General features: G+C 37.4%; 1 protein-coding gene across 4 annotated transcripts in view; it reads left to right on the forward strand.

Moving 5' to 3' along the window:
• The window catches only part of ephb2b (eph receptor B2b), a 130,539-nt gene that overhangs the window by 19,267 nt on the left and 85,444 nt on the right, over positions 1-25,828 (forward strand). For all 4 annotated transcript variants that reach the window (XM_015039810.1, XM_015039813.1, XM_015039812.1 and 1 more), the window contains exon 2: positions 25,093-25,172. In XM_015039810.1, coding sequence (XP_014895296.1) covers positions 25,093-25,172 — 80 coding nt within the window. The remainder of the gene's footprint in view (positions 1-25,092; positions 25,173-25,828) is intronic.

Below are 25,828 nucleotides of genomic sequence, written 5' to 3' on the forward strand. Positions count from 1 at the left end.
AATATGAACATGTTGGATAGTTCTCAGAAAATATATTTTAACCATGATGTCATTCATTAATTTTTCCAGCGGTCTCCAACATTAAAACCTAGCAAAGAAATCAAGCATTAGAACAGGCTATGCTTTTTGGACAGACCATTGTTTGCTATAAAGCGAAGTTGTTTTCTTCCTACTGCAGGTACACTTCTTTCTGCTTCAGCAGCTGAGTGGCAGAGAAGTGAGCAGCTGCAAAAGCGAATAAGCTGTTTGCACATGCACAGTGTTGTTATACTGGTTTGATACTCAGATGAGCGTTGTTCACTTAGTGAGAGTGTAAATAGAAAAGACATGCTGTCATTTCCAAATTTCTCCTTGAGTGATCATTTTAAATGTAAATCCTGCAATAGTCACGACACCAGTCGGTCTTAAGCATAGGGTATTTGGATGAAGAGGCTGAACGGAAACTCTGAGAATCAGTTCTCATTTAGATGAACATGTCTAAATGTGGAATGTATAACTATCCTTTGTACTTTGTACCTTGCTTTAATTATTAAGCTCTGCATCAGCACCTGAATAGAATAATCAGGCGCTGAATAATTGTCATTTATAAAAATTATTTATTCCTCAATGGGGAAATTTCAGAAATTTTAATTCAAGTTGTTTCCTATTTACTTCTTGATCTATCTGTTGTAGACATGGTATGAACTGTGGTGCATCTTACTCTCTTAGGTTTGGATTTTTCTTTCCCATAAGTGTAAACTTCCAGTTTTTTCCTAACCCTGTAGGTTAACAATTATAACATAAAGTGACCTTTTGTAAGGGTGATATATTATCTAAATCTGTTTTTTTGTTTGTTTTTTTTACCTTAAAACTCACCCACACCTTCTGTAAATTTGTTTCAAAAGTGCTCACTGCATCCTCTTTTTGTGTTGCCACTGTGCAACCGCCTTGGCTGTATGCTTATGGTCTACATGTTTGTACCGGACTCGTTTCACTGTGGATAAATCTGGATCTTCACAAGACTTTTGAAGACAATAATAAATAAACTCTATTCTCTCTTTGATTATTGAGACATATAGCAAATATAAATAATTTTGGTAATTCAAACTAACCTAAAACTATAGAAGTTTGGTCTGACTTGTGTTCAGTGAGAAAAAAATATTTGTTGTTTTTATTTGTTGTATGGAAGTATCTGGTATCAACTACGTTTCTCACTGGTTCTTAAGAAACAGCTACAGTCTTTAGTTCTTTACAAATAATTTATTGATTTGACAAACAATGTAAAGGATGAACGTAATAACTGTTTCAGACTTTCAAAGTCCATAGGTTTTATGGATCTAATAAAATTTTTCCCATAATAATGTTATAGAACCACAAGACAACCTCTGTAATTTGTGTTTTAATAAAAAAGAAAAAAAATACGTTTGACTCGTATTACTTTAATGGTACACATTTATCATTTTGATTATTGAGAGAATGAAAATACATATTATCAGTTGAGTTTTACACTCTGGATACATTTCCAGCTTTTAAATAGCTCTAATAAATAGCTTCATTTGTTTATGATAAAAATCATTATGCTATTTTGTAACATGTTGGTGTTAACATGTTAAAACCATATTTTTGGGGGTTAAATCTGTTCTTGAGTGCTGCAGTACAACAATGCTAAAAATAACCTCAGCAGTCCATCCAAGAAACACTGCAGTGAAACAGACTTGTCTTTTTTTCCCCTTTCATCATTAAAACACAACGGCAGTTGTTGGATCATGAAGTTACCTGATGTCATTGCATTAAACATCTTTTATGAACAATTGTTAATATAGAAATAAATATAATGTAAAGTATATCATGCAAAGGTACACTTCCCCTGCATAGCAGGAAATAGTTTGGTGAGTGGAGAAAAATACAATGATTTCCAATAAAAATGGGTGATATTATGTAGTTGGCATTCCTACTCTCCTCAAGGTATTTGATTATATGCAGTCATATCACAAGGTTTCTAAAACCCCAGATCTGCAGCAGCATTTTACTCATCTCGTCTAATATTGACTTAATCTAAAGTGAATGTTAGTTGAGTATCTCGCTGTTTGTGAATGATCTCTTCCCCCTTTTTACATGCTGCTTAGTGTAATAGTCAGTATCCACAGAATGAAAGCATTTAACTCCAATCAATGAGATTTATCGCTCTGTAAGAGGCAAAGGTGTCTCTGCTCACTTGAAAGTGCTGTTTTGGCTTTCTTCCAGCTGAGATGGAACCAAACAGTATGATGGATTGCTTTTATCCTGACTCCTTACTGTGAGATTCACACTTTTCGGTAAGTTTGAACAGGCTGCAGCATCCTCTTGCATCAGTCAAGAGTGAGACCGATTTCACATCTCAGCTATGATATCTTAGGCCAATTAAATAAAACTGTACACATGTAAACCAAATAACTCTTACCTTTGAGATGATTTAGCAGCTTGGGCACTGCTTATCTTTAATCTCTCAAGCCTCTTTTGTACACCTTTTTATACATGCCTGTTAAATTCTAACAACAACAAAAATGGTTCCTGTAGCCATTAAACACTGAGTGCTTCCCATTCTATTTTTTACCTACAACTTAGCACACAAGCAAGCAGCATACACTACACGCATGTGAATTGTTTGTGCTTTCACCAATTTCTGGATTTCATCTTCTCAAGTAAAAAAGAGGGTAAAAGATCATGTGTTAATTTTCAAAAAAGCTATAAACTTTATGAACATTGTTTCTCACTTGGAAAAATATGTATATGACTAGCATATATTGCTTTATTGATCTGGAGCTACGCAATTTTTCAAGAGTAAAACTGAAAAAAAAAAACTTGAGTACATTTTCTATGTTCTATTTTTCTGTCACCTTTTTGTCTACTTTTTAGTAAAGTCTTTGCCCATGCTATGGAAGATGTGCATAAAAATGCAAAAGCATCATGCGCTTAATGCAATAAATACTGTGTCCTTGTATAGCTGCCTTGTGTTGCTGGCAGACTGAAATGCACATAGGCTGGATACAGTCCAAGGTTGCATAAGGGACTCCGGAATATGAGATTTCATTTTCTGATAAAGAAAGCTTTCACTCACTCTGTTAAGGTATTTATTGTGCTCAGGAAAAAAAAAAAAAAAAGAAGAAATTGAATCCAGCTACCTAAACCTTCATAAATGAACATACTATTTTCAATTTGGGAAGTCATTTTAATTTGTGTTCGTTGAGACCGTTTTGAACTATTGCTGAGAAACCAAAACCATCTTGCCTGGACTTGTCTGGTTAGAATATGAAACTGGGCTTCCAAGAAGCTAAACAAAACAATAGATTGTGTCAGGAAAAGGAAATGCAATCTGTAAAATAATTAAATGTATAAACATATATCAAAGTTTCCCCATTTATCTTGACCACAATGTTTAGTTGGTCTGATGTTTCAGACATTTTAATGCAATGAATTATACTATAAACAGTTTGATTTTAGCATAAAATTGTTAATACCACAGAGAAAACCCTTTACTATCTGTAATTTTATAAACTGATTATTTTCACACAGAACGTGCTGCAATTCATTGAAGATTAAGTGAGCAGTACTGCACTGCTGTATGCTTCTTTTGAAATGACAGGAAGTGATCCAGCTGAATTTGAATTATACTAGCGTTTGCATGTGATGTTTTGTGTAAGTTCCTTCTGTGTGGGGATTTGCTCCTCAGTTGAAGAATGTTGCATTGTCAGTGATAGAAATGCTCATTCAAAAAGAATCATTAGATTTCAAACAAAGATTAACAAGATGCACACTATTTTTTGCAAACCTTTGAGTGTTTATTGTATCAAGCAAAAATAAAATTTTACATTGTGTAAGTAAAACAGTTATTAGCTACCTTTAGCTTTTAGTGAAAGTGCAGATTGATTTTGAAAAGAGAGCACAGTCTGGGTTTCTTTCTATAGACTACGCTTGTGAGCTCATTTGCCTAATCTTGGGAACTAGAGTGGAAGCTGTGTATAATGAGGACCAAAGTTTGTCTGGGTTGGCTATGTGGGGCTGGGATAGTGGGAGAGAGACTCTGAAAGACATGAAGGTATTAATCACACAAAGGGGCAAAGGAGAAGTTTATGTGGATAGAAAACGCTTGTGGAATGGTCAAACATTTTTCCATTTTGACTGCTTTTGTGCATTCTCAAATGAAAGGATAGTGAAAGATTAAGACAAAAGAAAGAATCGTTAAAGTTTCCTGGAGGTTTGTCTAGATTTTTTTTGAATGGCAGAGGTGCAGTGCCATAGACCTGTGTTGTGTAAAATACACAAAACTTGCCTTTAATGAATGAAAACTTATTGATTTTTTTGTAGTATTCAGATTAATTTGTTGAAATTCTTGTACAATACTCCAATACAGTACATAATATTTTTTCTTAAAGAAGTAGTTAAGCAGAACTGCTTCTCCTTGTCAACGTGCCTCTTAGGAATGCAACATCCTTTTCAGTTTTTTTATGTTTCAAGGAGTTATATAGGTGGGTTTCCCCTGTAATTGTGCTAATACATATACTTTTCATTTTAGACATGTCTCCTGGGTCACTGTATCTTTCAAAAATATGTAAATTACCTCCTTTTTTGTGTATTCAAATTTGCATCATACTATCTATGGCAAGACAACTGTCAACCTAATTTTATAATGGTACGGGTATTATCCAGTGTAATCTAGCAGTAAATTAATTACAACCCACAATCAGTCAGTGCCCTCTGTAGCTACTACAGTGCTGAAAATTTACTACCTTTTTACTATCACAGCCCAAATATTAACAGCCATAATACAGGGAACTCTACAAAGGATTCAGCATCAAATAATCTGCTTGGAAAACCTCCAGCCATGTAACCTTTGTAAGCAAAAAGCTTATCAAATATTCTGGTTTCAATTCGTTTGCATAAAGTCTGCCAACGGTGTGAATGCATTATTGTCTTGTGCCCAGTTGCCAAGGTCATTGTATTTTTCAAAGTGTCCCACAACTTTCTAGGAATTAATTCTTCCTCATAAATAACAATTAATGGCAGGTAACTTTGACTTTGGTGAATCTCTGAAACACTCCTAGAAACAGTACAGAGTTTTACTTTTTGCAAGATATTGGATATTAAATTTTAAGGGCTAAACTGTTGAAACAAATGGTTTTGAATATAGACAGTGTGCCCTTATAAAACATCTGAATCAAGCTGTGAGAGCCAACCCATGCATGTGAGACATATCCATCCTTTTGGGCAGGAATGTTTGCAGATTGGTACCTTTGTAGTTGTTGGTGGCTTAACATAGAAGCAGTACTGAATAATGGAATAAAACATTCATTTATGCCTTTTAACTCAGCTTGAGGATATTGTAAGAATTGTCTGATGAAAATCCTTTAACTGAGTCAGCCAAATAATCCAAAGACTAAAGTGAATATACACCCATTATCTAGAAAGAGCTAGACAATAGGAGAGACACTCAGAGAACCAAACACTCACCATTCCTCTTTTACACACACATGCTCACACAAGCATCAGGTCTCAGCACTGGGCTAGCAGAATTTGCTCAATGTATGCGGGCACACACCCCAGCAGATAGAATACACAGGAAAATTAATGCACGCACACACACTCTTTGCCAAAGATAAGCCATGGCAGCATGTTGTCAGGGGAGTTTTACCATCCGTATCATCAAAAAAGGCTCCATTAGAGGGGAAAAGCACAAGTGCTTAGGTTTATAGTAGATGACATGATATTTAGAATTTCTAGTATTCATATGTCACTTTCAATGGCAATTACCAGGACTTTTTGAGTACATGAATTTCTGATGCTAATGGATTAGACAAGTACGTCTTAGGATAAGAACATGGCAGTTCTTACTTGTCATTTAGAGATTTCTACATTTCCATAAAATAGCTATGTGGTAAAAAAAAATGTATATTTAGAAATGATTGAAAAAGAAAGCAGACACTACTTTGTCTTGGATATTATGCAGAAACTCAGCATGTGACAGAATTTCAAAATCTCCCCGACTTCTGGTTATTGCTGAATTTCTATAACATTTTCAAAGAGAGAAAAGAGAAAGTTGTTGTTTTAGAAATGCTCTATCCTAAGTAAGTGGCACATTGTTGTCTGGATACCTTCCTAAGATTTTCCGCCCAGACTTGTACAGTTGCAGACACCTTTATACAGATGTGGTTAATTACATACTACTTTGGACAATTAGGATATTGTATGACAATAACCTCTAAACATTAATTACAGTAAATTGAACAGAGGAAGGAAAAGCACAGAGGATCCATTAACCTTTTAACCCTTGTCTGAATCTGACTTGTATGATTATTCACAGAAGGGCTCAACACTCTTAAGTCATTGGGGAGGGAAACCAACTGGTGCCATTAAAGGGTTGTCACAAACTAACAATCTTTCTCTACGGTTCCCTTCTCCATCTCTGTCTTTACTTACTGTCAGTATGCACGTTGATAAAAATATATGAGTCAATCTATTTCTTGACTCACGACTCCAGTCCCTGTCTTATTTGTATATCATTATTTTATTCAGTATTCCTTGATTGACTTGACAACTTTCACTTCATTGTCCCACAGAAAAACCACTGAAACACTATTTTCAGAAGACTAGCAAACTTTGAGGCCATTGCATCTACTCCTGGCCTCTTCTTTTTCGTTAGGCTTCCAAACCAATGTTTTTGCACTAACTTTATTTGTTTAGCATACACTTTTCAAAAACATAAGGTCAACATAAATTCCTTATTTCTGCCCCTCCTAGTAATAATGTGGTCTTTTTATGTTGCATTACAGCTGTCTTTCACTTTTTCCAAAAAAGAAAAACTCCATAAACTGGTCTTTGCCAAACCAGCACTTCTAACTTGAAGGCATCAAGTCAGCACTTTATAGTTGTGCGTGACTATTTGTTTTTCACATTTGAATTCTCACAGCTGCGCAACCAGAAAGTAGTTGTAAAAGTGTTGTGAGCTACCACACCTTCACCATATGAACACACTAACAGACACAGAATGTGGTGGCTGTGATAGAGGATAAGGAGCATCAGGAAATTACACTCTTGCACATTCTATGATGTCTGGCTTTGTAAAAGCAACAAAGAGATCAGTTTTGATCTTAAAAGTGCAGAATGCCTTATTCATGTTTTCACTGTAAAGCCGATACTCAAATATGAGATAGAAGACATATCTGTCATTGTTTTTTTTGCCACAAGGAACAAACAACAGATCCAGAAAAATAATGAGTTAAGAAACGGGAGAAGCAAACTGAGTCAGTTCCCATAGATGAGTGAGCACAGTGCTTCCTCTGTCCAGTCTCGTCTGGTCCGGTTTGGCAAGTGATGCTGATGTTTCAGGATTGATTTGTCGCATTCAGCAGTGAGGCATCTCATTCCAACAATGAAACAGGCATGTGGCCCTAACACGTTGCCCCTTGTTTCTGGCTGCTTCGGTCTTCTGTGAGAACCCCTGGTCACATGAGCCAGGCCATCGCAGATGAGAGGAGCAGGACTCCAGGACTACGACCAGAGCCTGCCACCTCATCACCCTGCAATCTCCGAAATCCACATTCCCCCAGGCCCATAGCATAAAAACACATGCTTAACCACTCTCCACTGTTGCCTTTGTGTTGTGCCAGCACAAGTTTATAGAGGCACACACACACGTAAACTCTGCTCAACACACAGACTTAAGCACTGAAACGACATACAGGATCACTCATGCATGACCCGGATGCATACACACACACTTCACTCATAAACACAAGCACACTCACATGCATGGCCACCCACATGGACAACAGGCACAATGGAAAATGAAACACAACTTTAGGCCCAGAGATGCCTAAAGAAGCACGGTCCTTTGTCATCTACACTGGAACATTTTTCTTTTGGGGAGGAGCACTGCCCAAGTTTAGGACATGATGTTAATCTTTAAAGCCTTTTCTTAAAAGGAGAAATGAGCAGTTGCTGTTTATGAGCATCTGCTCATAAACAGAAATCAAGCTTAATTTACTTTCACCACAAAATGGAGAAAGCTGTAGTATGTTCCATGGTTCAAATCTGGATCCATATTTTTTTTCTGACAAAGTTTGAAATTAGATCTTCATTACCAAGTGCAATTTGATTTTTCTTTTATCATTTTTAATTTTGATATGTGTCACCATGCCCTTTTATTAATACTGTGAGAGGTACAAGCCCTTAATACAAAAAGCAACTTTTTAAGAATACATTTTTTTCAGTACACATCTATGAGTTACCCCCCTCATTTCACCCAATGCTCTTGTTGCTGTCCTGCTGAAATTCCTCACGGATCACTGCGTGCGCCCTCTTTATTTCCATTCTGTGTCTCCTCCGACACCTGGTCGTTGCCCTCCTGCTGTCCTCCCTGCCCTCTCCTTGCACTTCCCCCAACCCCTCATTAATCGGTCCTGATATTGATGGGAGCTGAATGCTGGCAAATGACTGCCTGTGAAGCCTCTTCACGCACCCGCTTCTCATCCTGCCTTTAACCCCATACAGGGTTGATTTGCATGCCAGCCGCTCACTGGGCTTGTGAATCAGTCACTCTGTGCTTCAGCTGGCTTAGTCCTTCACTTTATGGTTTATCTGTATGGTTTTGTTTCTCTTGATTCCCATGTCTGTGCCTAATGTTTGTCAAACTTTTTCTGGCAGCACGGTTGTTTTAACTCTTACTTTCCTTTTTGCCACCTGTTGATGTATTCTGAGAAAACAGTTTAATTTGTGTGCACAGATTTCATTTTGTATACTTAATTTAAATTTTATGTAAAAATGCATTAAGATCGCTTAGGAAAGAAGCTACAAACATATCTAAATGTGTTCATTTATTTACCATATTTTCTGCACTATAAGGCGCACCGGATTATAAGGCGCACCTTCAATGAATGGCCTATTTTAAAACTTTTTTCATATATAAGGCACACCGCATTATAAGGCGCATAGAATAGACAATATAGTTAGGATTACCACCCGTCCCGTATTGAACCTAAACGAGACACATTTGTTCCGTACTCTACAAATATGGATGTGTTAAAGAAATGGTCCCCGAGTACTTTATATCGTAGGGTGTCCCAGTCATTGTTTCACTCACGATGTTGGTGTTGCGATATTGTGCCCAACTGCTTTCTGGGTAACACAGACCAACCAACACGCTGCCGCCGCAGTCTCTGTCTCTCCCCCCCCCCGGCTTTAAATGTATAGGGGCTGGTCCCTTGGTAGCCCTAGTCGAAGCACCCTGGATGAATGTCTAAAGCCACTTTGTTGACATGTAGAATGTCAACAAAACAGTCCGACTCTGGTCGGCGAGGAGAGCCTTCCGCGACTGGGCCGGGGCGTGGCCGGACGATGGTCACCCTTCTCCGTTCGCGCACAGCATGTTTGTGGAGACCGTGGTGCTAAATGACCTGCAGACAACCTGATTCTAGACGGTCGGTAGGTAGATAGGTCAAACTTTATTAACAAACCAGCGTTCTGACAACTATCCCAGCATGCACCGCGCGCTTCTTCTTCTACAGGCGAAAATGAAGTCGGCGGCTGCTTACCGTAGTTGCTAGACCTGTTGTGGCTCAATATTGGTCCATATATAAGGCACACCGGATTATAAGGCGGCTTTTGAGGAAATTGAAGGTTTTTATGTGCGCCTTATAGTGCGGAAAATACGGTATTTATCTCTCTTTTTTATTTCAATTGATGACAGAAACATGACTGTTATATGCACATAGAAACATGTTTTGTTTCTCTTAGTCTTTGACAGCTTGTTAATGCACCTACTTTTCATACTTTTAGAAACACCCCTCTATGTATTTTATGTTAAAACATTTCTTTCTTGGTTTGCACACATTTTTTCTTTTATTATGGAAAAATGAAGACGCACAGAAGTCTCCTGAGTAATGTGTGGGTATTTTCTGAGAATGAGAGGCAGAGTGGTAATTTTAGTGGTTAATCCTTTGATTTAGGGAAAGTGGCTCCAAGAGCAAAACAAGGTATTAAGAAGCGGTTTAACAGACTTTATGTTCTTTATAAAAAGAGCTTACTCATCATTTAAAGTTTTTATTATGTGTTTTAAGTAAAAAAAGAAAAAATGCTTTTCAATGTGTTATATTCAAAGTGACAGCAGAACCAAACCAACTTCTTGATTAGCGGTATCCTTTTACAGCTTTGGCTGCCTTTTGGGAATGTTTTTTAGAAATAAACGTAGGCCTTTGTGTATTGCTTCAGACTGTTAAATACCAGCAAGATGAGAAAACCTTTGACCTCACTCAACTGGTTTTTACCAAATCTAGCTTCCTTGATTTTTGTTTTATTGCTCATAGATATAGATCAGTATTATCTTGACTAAGGAAATGACATCCTGTTCATCACCACTAGCCTGTTGCCGTAGCAACACCAGTTGCTTGGGTGTGTTGACATGGCTTTTGCCTCTTGACTTCAAGCCTCAGGATATATGCCTTTCCTCCTGGGCAACAGATTTCTGTCTCGGTTTCTCACCGAGCTTTGTTTGGATGTCATTACCCTGTGCTCAACTGTCACAGGCTGCTCTTGGAGCTGACATATCCCTTTTGTCTTTTTTCCTATTGCAGTTAAACCATAAAGTCCTTTACAGACAGAGGTTTGTGGTCCGTTTTATGGCTGGTACCCCAAGAGCAATTTGTCTTTCATCTGTGTCACTGGTAAACATGATGGTTGGAGTTAAACCCAAGGCTGAACAGACACTGAGAACACTTAAATGTGAGCTATTTGGGAGATAAGAGAAACTAAGTAATCTGACTGGGCTAAATGGCAGCAATGGCTACAAAACAAACAGAAGTGGAACTTGCTTTTTTAGCGTGTGAAAGACTGCACATACCATGGAGAACCACTAAGGATATCTGCACATGAGTTCAGGGAGGTACTAATTGTTTTCAAGTGGCAATGCAAAAAGTTTTTGAAGTTTGTAAGACTAGAGAACAAATCTAGTATACGCTACAGTTCTAGACAAATACAACTTAGCAGGTAGATAAACTCATTTATTGAAGTTATTGCTATTTTTTGCAAAACTGATTGGCCAAATAATATTCTAAAACCTGAGAGTTGTGTTTTCAGCCTGGCACAGATTGTGCAATTAAAAAAAAAAAAAGCTCTTGAACATTTCACAATATGATGAAATCTTGATCTTAGTTTTCTGCAGCAGAAGAATGGAAGAAAGTTACAACGGAGATTAGTTCAGCAAGTCGCTGAGTTTCAAGTTATTACATTTATCATTAGAGTCGGACTCTGAGAAGAAAGTGAAGAGGATTACGAAAAGCAAACTGCTGCGGAAGCCCTTATTTGTGGGAAAAATAAGTCAATAACAAGATGTCTGTCACACTAGAAGTCCTATTGCCCAATGTTCCCAGACAATTTACGACACTGCTTGATATTCGTTGGAGGTATTGTTGGAAAAACGCTAAATCACAGAGATGTAAACCCAAGGTCTGAGATTTCCTTTCACTTTTTTCATAAAAGTTTTTGTGTAATATATGTGCATGGTTTGAACATAGGTTTGAACATAGTTTTTCCTCTATTCACTGTTTGATATGCAGCATTTGTGTTTTGACTATTTAAAAAAATATATTTTCCTGATGTTTTTGTGTCCTTTGATTTTCTATGTCTGTGTTCTGTATCACTTGAAATATATTTGAACTGCCAAAGATCATTTGCAAAATGACATTTAGATGGTGCATAAGGACGTATATTTTCATAATGTGCAAAACAGAAGCACTTCAAAGTATTTTATTTTCTTCTATATGACTAGTCAAACTTGATAATGATTTATTCATTTTCTACTTATCTTTATATTCAGTGAGTGAACAACTTTTCTACAAAAAGGGAGATGGCCCAATTATGTCAGATGAGACATTGCTTTCCTTCTAAAATAGATTTTTAACAAGTTGCTGACTTCAGCCTATTCATGTCATGTAAACAGATGAAGGACAGAAGCAATTCATTGTTTTTAATCAGCTTTCTGTTTTTGCCCTAACATAATTTAAACTCTCTCCGTGGTAGTGTCATTCTGCTTCTATTAAGTCTTTCTCATTCTCACTCCCCTACCATTACTGCTTTATGTCTTCTTTCACAGCTGACCACCATGAAACCATTAACGCTGTGTTTGTGCAGTGCTGGTATCCAATATCTACAAGGCTATGTTTGTATGAGTAACTCAAGTCCTTATGGTACCTTAATGGCAGGCCAACCCAATTTCCATTGTGTCTTGTTGTCGTTGATTAAGAGGATGTTGATTGCAAGGGCTTTAGGGGTGCCTGTACTGAAAGTGATATTTGGGTTATTCTGTGGCGTTTTGTTTCTCGGCGTATGAGTAATTAAATGCAGTAATGGTGCCAGAAGTAAAAGCAGGCAGTTGGTGAAGCATGTGGCTCAAAAACTGTCTTCCACTACCTCCCTTTGCTCTGCTTTATGGACCTCCAGAGGGTCGTGACCCCACCATAACTCTTCTAAAGTGAGAATGGGGTAGGAACTAGCTCACAGGCCTGGAATCCACCAAGATGCCTTACCTCCCGTGTGATCCCTTTGGCTTCTCTTTTTCCATGAAATGTGTGGTCCACATCAGTAAAAGCAGATGGGGTGGTGATGGTTAAACAGTCATTGCTGTTTTGGGGTGCACTGGCAGCTCTTATGGAACATGGTGTATAACAGTATTATAACTGAACATGAGCTGTGTGTTGTGGGTGAAATAAAGGACCACATGGTGCAAGAGAAAGGAAAATCATAAATTAGGGTAAGTTAGAAAGGGAAGGAAGAAGGTGAGGAGGGATGGTTTGTAAGAAACAGGAAGAAAGGAGAGAAGTTAGACAGAGGCAAGGAGAACAACAGTCCAGACAGGGTGTCTTTGGTGTGCTGCTAGATGAGAATAAATCATTACTTCTCTTTTACAGTTCCCACATGACTGCAGGTATGTAAAGCACAAGTAAAACACCCATTAATACACATAATTACTCCCTTACATCTATCCTCCCTCTTTGGCTGCCTGGTATATAAAATAATTTCTGACAGGTAACATGCTGAGGTTGCTGGGCTAGTTTTAATTTGTCTAAAATCTGTTCTTCAGTGTTATTCACCCCGAAACATCAAACACATTAGAACACATTTTGTTTACCATCCCACTGAATAATTACCCCAATGTCTGGAAGGTGGATGAGCTGGTCAGTGTAGTGTGTGTCTCTGTGTGCGTAAAGGAGGGGTGAAGACTGCAGGATCCTGCACAGACAGAGAAACAGCTCTGATCTGATGACTTTGTTGGCAGACAGGTTGTATTGACTGGCAACAGATCAGCTCTCTTAGCTTGACCTCGTCCACATCAATAACACTGTTCAAATTCCTCTTTGTGACACATAGCCATGAAATGTTGTACCTTGAAGCAGGAGTGAAAACCCGTCATTGGGAAAACAGAAAACGGCTCATAATACATCATGGATGAAAGACTGTGCTATTAACGGTGTTACTTTCTTATCTGATTTGATTTATTTCGTGACAACAGGGTGTTTTTTTATGGAAGTGCTGCCAATCAAACATATTTCTAGGTTAATTTATCATTGTGGATGTCAAGTATGTTTTGCACAACCTACAAAAATAATATTGACAGATGAGCAGACTTGCATCTACTCCACTCGTTCTGAGTTTATCTTAGGAATGTTTAAAAGAGATTGAAATGATATGATCAAAATCATATGCCTGTGTGATGGTAACTTTATTATATAAAATAAACCCAACTTATACTACTTTTGAAAACAATATTTGTTTATAATGTCTTAATTTAACCGTCTGTCTTGTTTAAATAGGTTACTTTTAAACACTTGAAAACAGAAACTGAATAAACTGCACTGTGTTTTAACAAAGGTAAAATTAAGTTTTATGTCATTGAATGTGGATCCAGCTAAGCAGCGATATTACTTTATTGATCGGATTACAGCTTTTCAAATATGAATTTGACCTGTTTGTCTAGTAAAATGTCTTCTTATGTTTACTGGAAATTGCATATAAACTTAACTGAATGGAATCAGCACAAACTGTTAGACCGTTTCAAACTAAGACTGTGTTAAACTTAACTTTGTTATGCAGCAGACATTGTTAGTTTCATATGTTGAACATTGCCAGTATGTTATATCTAATATATGTTTGGCAAAGAGTGTTCAGTGAATGCTCTTGTTTTAATAGAATCTAGTTACACAGAAATTGTGCCCTTATGATACATCAAGTATGACTAGCAAGAAATTTTTGGATCATTATGTGTGTCAGCTTAGCAATTTTTTTTTTTACTTTTTACTGTTCATTTAAATCAAAATCATAGGTCAGGGTGCCATCCCATTATTGCACTTGTAAATGCACACAAATGTGTTTTTGCACAAATATGCACACATCACACACGGAGAGATGGAAAGGAAAGCAGAATGCCCCTTGAAATGAGGCAAGACTTAACATGCTGCTATACCAAAAGACCAGAATTTTCAGTTTGTCTGCTATTGTATAAGCCAGTAAAAGACAGTAACCTGAGGTATTACTTACATGTACAAGTTGTGTTTTTATGCTTAACTAATGTACAAAGTGTATTCTTGAGGCAATTTGGGCAGACAAAGTTCATACAGAACTCATACAGAATGTTAACTTCTACAGTGTTTACATAAGCGTTTCAAGATAAAAATAAATAAATAAATAAATAAATTTAAGAGAATCTTAAGCTTTGATTTTTTTCGTACTGGGCTGCATATTTTAAAATGTGTTTAAATTCTTCTTTATTTTTTTCTTAAATTAATTATAGATAGAAGGTGTTTAGTTTGTTTGCACCTTAGCTTGTTAGAGCTAGTTAGCCTTCAGGAAATGCAGACAGATTTTGCAGCAGGAACAAGCTATTCATTTATTTAGACTTCATGAAACATTTACAGCCCCAGATGAGTAAGATTTATCATTAAACATGGGGAAGTCTTAGGATCTTGCTACTCTTTCCCGTAGTACTTGACCCAGAAACCAAATGCACACTAAGTAAAGGGATATATGGCATGCAACGTGGTTTTGAGAGACATTTCTTTGATATATGATAACATGCAAAACTAATTTGTCAAGCCCTTGCTGTGATCTTAGGTTGTCATGTGCGGTAGTGTAGTGTTGGTAAACCTCCAATGTTGCAAATAGGCAATATATTACAGCTAATTGTGTAAACCTGGCTAAATTGAGTAATTGAAAGCTAATGTTGAGGGCAAAATTATTAAAACTCCTAGTATTTCCCAACTGCTGTTAAACTTATATCTTTTTCAAACATCCTAGTTTTATTTTGGATGCTACAATTTCCTGAGAATCAAATTAGTCCACGAAAATAAAAACTGCAGAATAATTAGTACTACAGTCTGCTGTACTACTGCATACTGTAGTATAATTTGCAGTAGTTTGCTGCAGTTTTCCAAACATCTCCAGATAAATTCTAGTCAATTCTTTAGAATCCATCAAGCTGTTTCAGATTTGATCGCCTTCTAGCATATATTCATCTTATTTGGTTCAGCCCTCAAATATTTGGTGGTATTCAAGTCAGGGGTTTGTGTAGGCAAGTCAGTTTCATTGGCGTATTTTGGAGATGGTGCTTAATCCAGTGACCTTTTAGGTCATTGCAAGAAAAACGCTAGTCTTCCACAGATGAGACGCAATCAAATCCTGATTGAAGTGTGCTAAGGCTTACTAGAAGCATGTTCTTTGGTGAGATGAGACATAACTGGAGCTCTTTGCTTTATGTTTTGAGAAAGAAGGCCTATAACTCAAAGAACACCATCAGTGAAACATGGTTTTGGTTTCACTGCAGCTAGAACTTGGAATCCTGACAAGGTGGAAGGACTCATTAAGAAAGAGGGATATGTAAAAATTTAGAAATAAACCCTAGAGAAGTCAGCTGCCAAACTGTGTCTTGGTCATCTCTTTGTCTTCTAGCATGACAACCATGAGCACTGCTCTGGAGATTGTTTTCTTTAATTCAGCAATTAATGACTTGGCCAAGTCATTAATTATTTTGAAGCTGTTCTGGGATCTATGATCAGTTTTCTTTCCACTGTCATTGAAATATTTCACTGCCTTGTGTCTTCCAGGCTTGTTCTGTGCTGTGTGACTCTTTGAATTTCTTAATACTTTAAGACTCACTCCATTTCATTCAGTTCTTTGATTATCCAACTCCTGCTTTATGAGCATCAGTTCTTTTTGTCAAGTATAAGCAAGATGGGATGACTAATATTTTTTCCTCCACTGTAGGTTCAAAGTAATATTACTTACCTTTTCAACTTGGTAATATTCAATTTCTTTGAAAAATGTTTTCTTTCTGAGAAGATGTGAATTAAACTATACAAACAAGAAGCAATGCACAAATGTGTTTGAATGTATAGTAAACTGTGGGGCTTAAACGGTGATTGATATGTTGCTGGAAAATCTTTATTAGTCTTTGTGAAAAAAGCAGCTCTTAACCTTAGTAGATGAACCTTATCACCACACTTTAAATGATAAGGAGCCAGAACTCCTGAACAGGAATTTACAACAGCTTTTAAAGCATCTTTTAGAGGATGAAAGGGCTGTAAAGGCTCATAGAATAGGTCATAAACTAGATAAGTTTGCTGTTCTGTGATGACTCTAATATGTGGAGGAATCCTTCTATCACCCAAATAAAAACAAGCTGTTACAATAAAAAGAAGTACCTATCGTTTACACAAATTCACTTATAAATGTGTCCAAGTATATACAGTATCTGTCACATTTATTGCCACCCCAAGTAAATCTGTTTAAAAAGCATAAGATTAAATTTGTCTTTTTCTGCAGCGGCACAGTTTTACACTTTTAAACCTCATACATCACACCTATAATTTGAGTATTTATTTTTTTTTAATGGGGGAAATATATTAAGCTATAGTTTTTACTAAAATTGCTGTTGAAGCATTTATTGGTGTCAATGCTGTGAATACTTTGAACAACCTCTTTTTCACAATAGGACAGAACCGTCTTCTGTATTATTTCACCAAGCTGGAATAAACAAACTTGGCCGATTCAGAGAGTAATGGTGAGAGTTTGTGAACTGTATTTAACAGAGAAAAACCAATGCAAAGACGTTTCCAATGTCCTCTGGACTTTCTGGTGCACCATAGCAGTTGTTCTGATCCCAGCATTTTTGGATTTTCATGTGTGTTTCCATTATCTCTGATTAGCTGCACGTCACATTCAACAGACGGCATTCGTGTTTTTCCTGATGAACACCACACACTGTGATATCAGGCCAAGAAAATCCAACATGTGGAATATCCCTGATTTGAAATCGGAGCGGTCCGAATACCCTCAAGTCATTGTACAGCTTGAAAAGTAGTATAGAAAAACTACTTTTCAAAGCATCAAACCTCCACAGCTGGTGAAGTCGAACTGTATATATAGTCTCTACTGGTTGTTGTAGAGACTTGTTAACCCATCTTACCTGCAGTTTTTAAGAATGAAATATATTTCATCTCCCACCGTTATATTCATTGTGTGTGTTGTCGAAGTAAATGTAGGGTCATCATCCAGCTCAAATAAATTTGTCTCATGTCATCTTATTTTTATACCATGGAGGAAAAGGCATGAATTACTAATTAAAAGTTCCTAAGAATCTCTGTTTAACTTAAAGAACTTTATTTATTTTAAAGGGATTCTTAGAAGTGCCAGTATTTTCCCCAGTAATGATTTTGTCAAAAACAATTATTTCTTAATATGTTTTCCGCATGTACTCAAACCAAAGGTTGGAGTTTTTTCCTAAATTTTAAGTATGCAGTTATACTTCTGCACTAAGGTTTTTTACACATCCTTATTAGGAGTGCCAGTAAATGTAGCATGGACTCATTTTTAACATAGCCATATTTCTTAGAGTATATCCAAAGTTCTTGTTCTTTTATCCTTTTGCCTTCCCCATTGAATCTTTTATCTAGAACCACCCACTTTATGTACTTTACTGTAATTTGCCTTAGGTGCCAATCAAATTGGTTGGCATGGAGATTGCTGTTCACTTGACTAATGCATATATCATCTCATGTAAAACAAAATCAAAGGGAAAAATCAGTCAAGCAGCAGTCTCTAATTCAGCTTTGTGCATTTAAAGCCTAAGCAAAATCTTATCCTGTGGTCTAATACATGGATAACACAGTCTGAAGGCTCCCGTAAGAGCTCAAGAAAAAAGAAGGCCATGGAGAGAGAGAGAGAGAGAGAGGAGACAGTCCATGTAAAACACACATCTGTAGACATCTGTAAAGTACATGATGTACGTGCATTTTTCATCATTCATTTTCAACTGATGACTTGTAGGCAAGGCGTGGGAGGTTTGCGTATTCCATCAAATCAATTAGGAGTGGTATCTGAAAAGCTGTCAGTTTGATAAAAAGCGATCCCTGTCAAATTTTGCTGCAGGTATTTCGACTGCACTGAGTGAGTCATATCACAGAACTCCTAAAACACTTAAATGATTGGAGTGATGGATGGATGTCATTTGTATGGCCTCGCTATTCTTGAGTCACACTCATGTTCTCGTAGGCTGCGGCCTATAAAAATATTGGCCTCTGCTTTACAGAACTTTCCTCTGCAAATTTTAAATCTACTGATCTGTTAAACAGTTCTATTTAGGTTTCAGGGGTTTGGGAAATATGGAAGGCGTGCTAATAAATCCATAAGCTTTTGTCAGTGGCCAGGTTTCTTTCTCACTGCACTAGACGGGGTCTGTGAGTGTTCCAACTTGCAATTTATTGCTTAAGTTGACGTCTTTCCGCCATGAAATATGGTGTCAATTAGACCTGAAATATTTTAATGACTAATGTACACTGATATTACAACTAAAATTACTGCATAAGACATAAAACATCTTGATGCATGCTACAAAATAATAATAATGAAAAAATAATAATCATTTCAGATGGCTGTTCAGTATTCACTATTTTACTGGTGTTCAGTAAAATAAGACAGCTGCAGATACTGAAAGCTAATATGATATGACTAATATGAACAGCTATGACTGTTTTGTTTTGTTTGTTCAAATTGATAGTTTAGATGTCATTATTTAATCAGAGTAACCATCTATAAAGGTCTTGACTTTAATAGAAATCTGAATGAAAATTAAAACATTTTCTGCTCAATAATAGCACAATCACTATTTCTCAACATATGAAAATAGAATACATTTCTCTATTAAGTATGTAAATTTCTGTTTTAAAATATAATGAGTCTTCTGTCATTCTAATGACACAATCTACATTCTAATGTTGGGATATTTCCAACTTCACTGTATGTGCTTATAAACGAACAACGGTTGTGCCAGGGAATGTGCGTTGTGTGATGGAAGATAACCCAGCTCCAGCTGAAGTGAGATTACAGAGTATTTCATCATAATGAAAAGTAAGAAGCAGCTCTGAGATATGATGTCAGACAAAGACAGTTGCTTCTCCGGTGTGGGAGCTGAAATTGTTTCAGGCCCATATAACTTACCCGTTTGCATCTCTTGCTTTTGGTTTTTGCTCTAGTCTGCTTGCTTTGTTGACAAGTTCAGTCGCACTGACTGATAACTCAGCTTGGCTGTGTAGAGATTACCGTCTTACATCCTGCTTGGGGCCCTTGGGAACACCATACTGTATCATTCTGTCAACAGCCAGTGCTCTGCGAGTGCTCCACTTTATGAGTGTTTGTGTGTGCAGTACAATATTTCACACTCCAGTAGACTCTGCCAAAATCAACTGCCCAGCTTCCTTGCTCATCTTTCTATTCCTTGGAAAAAACTGTGCTCAGTGCAGTCTTAATGGGTAAAGGGTGAACTTTTGAGCTGTATTGCAACTTAACTGAAACCCCTTTATCAACATCTTAACTGTGAATACCACGTAAATCTACTTAATTGACTCTCCACCACTGATGCCCCAGTGACAAGAAAGCTTGCCTAATTGTAAAATAGACATTAAAAATTAATCTAACACTTAAAAAAAATGTTAGAACTCTGGTGAAAGTTCTTGTGCACCTTAATGAGCTCAGCTTGTGTTGACAGATTAGTTAAGCCAAGTTTCTCGAGGCTGGGAGCTCCTCTCACTCCTTGAATGTAAATAAAAGGTGTTATTATTTCCAACTGGTCATACAGTAGCTCTGTCTATCACTGAAGCTATAAATCATGTCTTTGGCTTTCTCAGGGGTATGCCGTTCCCTTTCCTCTTAATCTGCAAGATTTGCATGCTTGGTTGACTATATAGAATTCTGTTTTTAGCTCAATGACCAGCTGCTACCCTCCAACTGCGGCACATACAACGGTCTTTCCACATTTGCTTTCAAATAACATGGTTTCAGGTGTTCAGTCACACACATTTGTCTTGCACTTGTGGTTTACCAGAACTTAACAAAACATGGATTTTTGGGGCAGAATGTTGAAGCTGTTTTTCAGCTCTGTTCGCTGACATTATCGCAGCACCATATGTGGGTTTATGTCTTTTTTTTTATTTTTATTTTTTTTTATTAAATGCTGAGGGATTTGCTCCGTGGAGGAAGGAGGCTACAGTTCTGCCGGCAAGAAAGATAAACATGAAATAACGCCTTCAAGCTGCTTCATTTTGTTTTGGAGGTCAATTCTTTTCTTGAAATACCTCTGTTAAGCCATAGGACCTAAATATTTGCTGGTTTGTTAGAAAATTGGTTCATTTTCTTTGATTTCTGGTTGAGCTACCATGTCATTTATATGCAGTTTTTTTTTTTTTTGTCACCTCATGATGCAATAACATGCAAAGCAATTTGTCAAAATCGGTTCCTCATGCTCGGGGGAAAAAAGGCAGAGAAACATCTCACTTCGTAGCTGCACATGATGGTGTGTGCAACTGTAAAATTTAAGAAGCCAGCCTTGTTGTGTTGCATGCCGTAATAAAAGGTGCACATATTTTTGTTCAGATATTCCTCCTGGCAGAAGAGACATCCATCACCCAGACTGGAGGAACCTGTCTATCTCCTCCTCCTAATTGGTCATCCAGCTGTCAAGCTGGGATTTTTGCCCTTTGGCCAAATCATGAATTGTCAGTCACCATGGTAAACCAAGGGCAAAACATTGAGAAATGGGCTGGCAGAAAAAAAAAGAAAGAAACAAAGAAACAAAGCCAATACAGGAAAACAGCTGAAGCAGAACAAATTCCACAGAATAATTATCTGAGCTGCAATGTAAACAGCAAGTTAAAACAATCCATACTGGGACCTTTGCACAATGACTAACAATTTAGGAAATCTTGTCTATAGGCATTTGTTGTTTATTTTCTGAGTCGTAGCAGCTGTTTGTGCATAAAACACAATTTTCTGCAGTGAACACATCCTCTGTGTATCCCTCATTGGAAATTCTGTTGCTTTTTATTTTATTTTTTTTTTGAAAGCAGAGATGAAACGTTGACCCCTCTTAAAGAAGAAGAGTGTTGTAGTACCGCGCACCCCTTTTTCCATTCCACTCGCCTGTCACTTTAGACAGCCTCTCAGTTGAGAGCTCTCTAAGATCAGCACTAAACTCTCTTCTTATTCTCAGGAAGTGTTAGAGGAAGCACTCTCCTCATAGTGGGCTTTTCTTAGACTCCTAGGGCTCATTGCATATTCATACCTGCCTCTAGAGTTAAGAGCATAAAAATACAAAAAAGGTTTTAATTATTCACTGTCATATTGTCAATATGCTTCTTTTGTTCTCAGTTAAGTATCCATCCCGTATCTGCCTGCCAACATGGAGATCATTTTCCCACGAGCTCAACCTGTTAAAACACTTTTATGCATCACTTAACACTGCAACACAAATACTGCAAATACAGTTACTGCTTGGATGGGAAATTGAGAGACTGCAATTCATCATCAGATGTTGGACCACTCTGGTGAATCCTTTTAGCCTAAACATTGTGCTGGCTAAAATATATCTATTGCAAACCGACCCTTAATGTGCAGTAAAATCAACGTTCTTGATTTTACTGCACATTTTAATTATTTTTAATTAGAATGAAAAAGTAAACATTCTACTTTTTAGTTTAATGGTGTCTATTTAAAGATTTTTTTTTTTTTGCAACGCTCTTAATTTTTTTTCTTGTAATGGCAACACGTTTCGTACCAAATCATGCCAGTTTTTTTTATTTCTTTTGTAGGATTTATAAGAGAATACAAGAGAACATTCAAATTATTTTGCATCTTTCTGCTGTGAACAGTCAATTATTTATCAAAAGCAGTGGCATTGTTGTGCTGCTTGTGTGACAGCTTTTGGACTAGGCAGTTTTGCTTGATCTGAGTCTAGTCAAAATATATGGCTCTAAGTTAGTACTACTAGTATACACATCAGTGACCCATGTCTAAGTTGAGCCTAGTCACAGTTTGAAAATCTGTTACTCTCACTTTTTTCATAACCTAAATGAACTGCAGACATCTTTTTGCAGGTTGGAGAAAACATTTCTATTTTTTCCTTGAATTCATTTTAAGCATTTGGTACTGATGACAGTTTACTCTGAGTAATTTTCACTCACAAAAATTATCCAAACTAGAAAGTGTTGTTGTCACTACTTATGGAAAAGATCAGATTTTAAGGTTCAAATTTCTCTGTGCATGTTTAGTTTTTGTCTATTAAAGGAGGGCACCATACTTGTTGGAATTAAACTGAAAATGTAATATCACAGTGCAAAAATATAGTTCTTTAAAGTAAGAAAAGTAGTAGTTTGCATACATTTCTTGTAGTTACTCATCTTTTGTGTGGTCTTGAGGCTGTAAAAGGTTTATTACACCCACTGTTTCAAATGAAAACCCCTGAAAAAACACAAATTTACTTGGTTGACAGTCAAATACTCCTGATTTCCTGGAATTTGTATCTAATTAGAATGTAGTACAGTGATTCACTAATCTTTTTGCTTTTAATTAAAACCCTGGCAGACATTGTAGGAAGTCTACAAAGCAATGGCCTATAATGAAACCCACATGACAACCAGCTCTAATTAAGGAGTTTCTATGTTTTTTCCCATTCCCTCTGTAAGAGTGCCTGAAGAATATTTTTGACTGCATGTCCATGTAAGACGAGAGAATTCCAGTAGGACTAGTGTTTACTAGTTTTCAGCATGCATTCACGCCATTCCTGTGAGTGATAAAATTCAAATGATCATACGTAAACATGTCCTCGCAAGCGAAAACGAAAAATGATTCCTACGCATTCCCGCGAGTACCTCTGTGTCCTCCTGACTAATACCCGGCACGTCTTGCTGAGCACTCGCGCTCTGCCTCGGCTGGGACCGAGAACGAGACTGTGGCTGACAGGGGTGAGCTATGTGCTGCTCTGCCTCACGGGAGGTAATGAATCTGTGTGGCTGCCGAGACTCAAGTGTAGACAGCAGCAGGAAGAAAAGTGATCAGTCTTTCATATGGAGGTAGTGCTTCTGGGTCACTGATAGCACGAGTGAGATAGACATAAAACAAGAGTAAAGAAGCGGGGGGGGGGGGTTGCCCGAGAGAATGATTAAATAGCAAAAGACAAGTGAGAATGGTAGGTCAGAATAGAAACAGACAAAAGGAATGTGCGGCTTCAGAGAGAAAGAAGTTGGGTTTGGGCGAAGAGAATGATGCGTCATCCAGCCAATGTTAACATTCCTACAGAAATGTGCTCCCTGTTCCCCCACAACACTCTCTAAACCACCACAAAGGGGGTTTATTATTCTCACTTTTCTCCCCCACTAATTATCGTTATCATTATGGGGTATAATTACCATTTCACTGCCTAACACCCATGCAGACTCTGAGTCACTCAGAAGGTTATCAATAGCTGCTCAATTGCAGTCTCATCTGCTTAATTATAAGATTTATGCTTTGTGATAACTGAATGGATGTGAAATCAAGTATTATGTCTTGCGAGTATTGGTGAGATTCTGAAAGTCAGCAGAAGGCTCTGAAATAAAGCATTGCTTTTGGAGGCTGTTAATTAAAATCTGCGGCTTTCTCTGGCATATAAATCAGAGAAACTAGAAGGTTATGAGAAAAAAATAAATAAAGTGTCTGGAACATTATCCAATCTTGTACAGCACTGAAAATGTAAGGAGAAAACCAAATCCTTTTAGTCAAAACTTTAGATCCTCTGTCTTTGATTCTGCTTGGTCCACTACCTTTGTAAAAAAAACTTTGACATTTTATCAGATTTATGCAGTTTTCTTTGACAAGGATCTACACACTTAGCTTGAATTCAGTTATTTCAACTTTATCATAAGAGTGAAGTGCCACAGAGTGCATTTATCTAGCAGACCTGTGTCGTGGTCCCAGGGTCTGACTTATGTTAAGATTAGTAGCCATGTTTGTCAAGGGGGTTTCTAAATCCCTCTGTGGCATTTTGGAGTTGCAGCTGACGCCTCCAAACTGATGAATGGTGTCTCCATCTGTGGCAGCTAAACCCTAGAGCACAGGAGGGATACAAGCTGGAGAAATTCATTAGACCTGCTGACTGTAGCTGAGTGAGCAGTGGAGCTAACACCACATCTTGGGTGGGAACCCAGACTCGAGGGCATGGGTACAAAGATTATGGAAAAGAGGCAGAGAAGGTGACCATATGAATGTCTCACTGAGCATATGATGGAGAGTTGGACCAGGCTAGAGAAATTTGTGCCACAGGTTTCCTCCTGTCTGTCAGGAGGCACATCCTCTTTGACCCCAATTACTAGAAGTGTTTCTTTCCAACAGCTAATCCGCGGTATATATGGTGTCGCCTCCAGTGTACCGCAGAGACTTACTTTTCAAGCCAGTTGTTTTCCTGAAAGATGTTGGGATAATGGCATTGTTCTGCTGACCTGGATGTGTTTGTCCTGTGATGAAATTACCAAAAAAGCTACTTTAATAAATGCTGATACTGAAGATGACAATTTAACTGTAGGTTTCTTAAACCAAGAGTCTGAAAAACTATAATTTACATCCTAAAATGTGATTAGATTATGTCCAGATTGTTCAAAATGATATATGAACAGACATTAACTGATTTTTTTTTTTGAATGATTATGTTAATGTCATAGTTTTCCTTTCAGCAGAGCATTCACAGGAGCCGATTATCTGACCCCCATCTCTTCTCCTATTTCCCCGCAGAGATGCTCATGGATTCCACCACAGCCACGGCAGAGCTTGGCTGGACGGTCTATCCTGTGTCGGGGTCAAGTGACAATAGCGTAAGTGACTTAGTCTACTCTCCCTGCATTCTTACTCCAAATATCCCATTTACATTGTGTTTTTACCCTCTGCCTTTGCTCAAAATCACTTTGCTAAAACAGCGACATACACATGTTTGTAATTGTTTAGTTTTGTTGTTTTCTGCTACTTTTACTGCATAAACCTTTTGAGAAAAATCACATTAGATATCCATAACTTTTGCTATGTTAACCCTTTAACTGCCAGTTTTTCTTTTTACCCATTGTACATATTTTAAAACAGCCTCAAAATTCAAAGTTGAGTATATCCTAGGAGCTTCTTGTACAACTGGTGCTGGGGTATGCAATTTATCTTGGAAACTTATTGCTCAACTACCTACATCAGCAGGAATTCACTGGAAATTGGAGATGCATGCACAGACACCATTTTCTCAACACACTAGCCGCAGTTATCTGAATCTACATCTATGTCCAAATTGTGCAATTTATTCGCTTCGTTGAAGTGCAGTACGCCATCATATTCCATGATTGGAAACTAAGAACAACACGTGAAATTATACCCTTTCCCTATGTGGACAAAAGCAGCTGGCAAAAAAAAAAAAAAAAAAAAAAAAAAAAATTAAAAAACTCTTATAAGCGGGAATGTTGTTTAAATGTTTTTCATCAAAGCGTAACAC

Source organism: Poecilia latipinna, unplaced genomic scaffold (assembly GCF_001443285.1).
Source record: "Poecilia latipinna isolate Pla-1442-1.1 unplaced genomic scaffold, P_latipinna-1.0 Scaffold487, whole genome shotgun sequence".
In the NCBI taxonomy this organism is placed as follows: domain Eukaryota; kingdom Metazoa; phylum Chordata; class Actinopteri; order Cyprinodontiformes; family Poeciliidae; genus Poecilia; species Poecilia latipinna.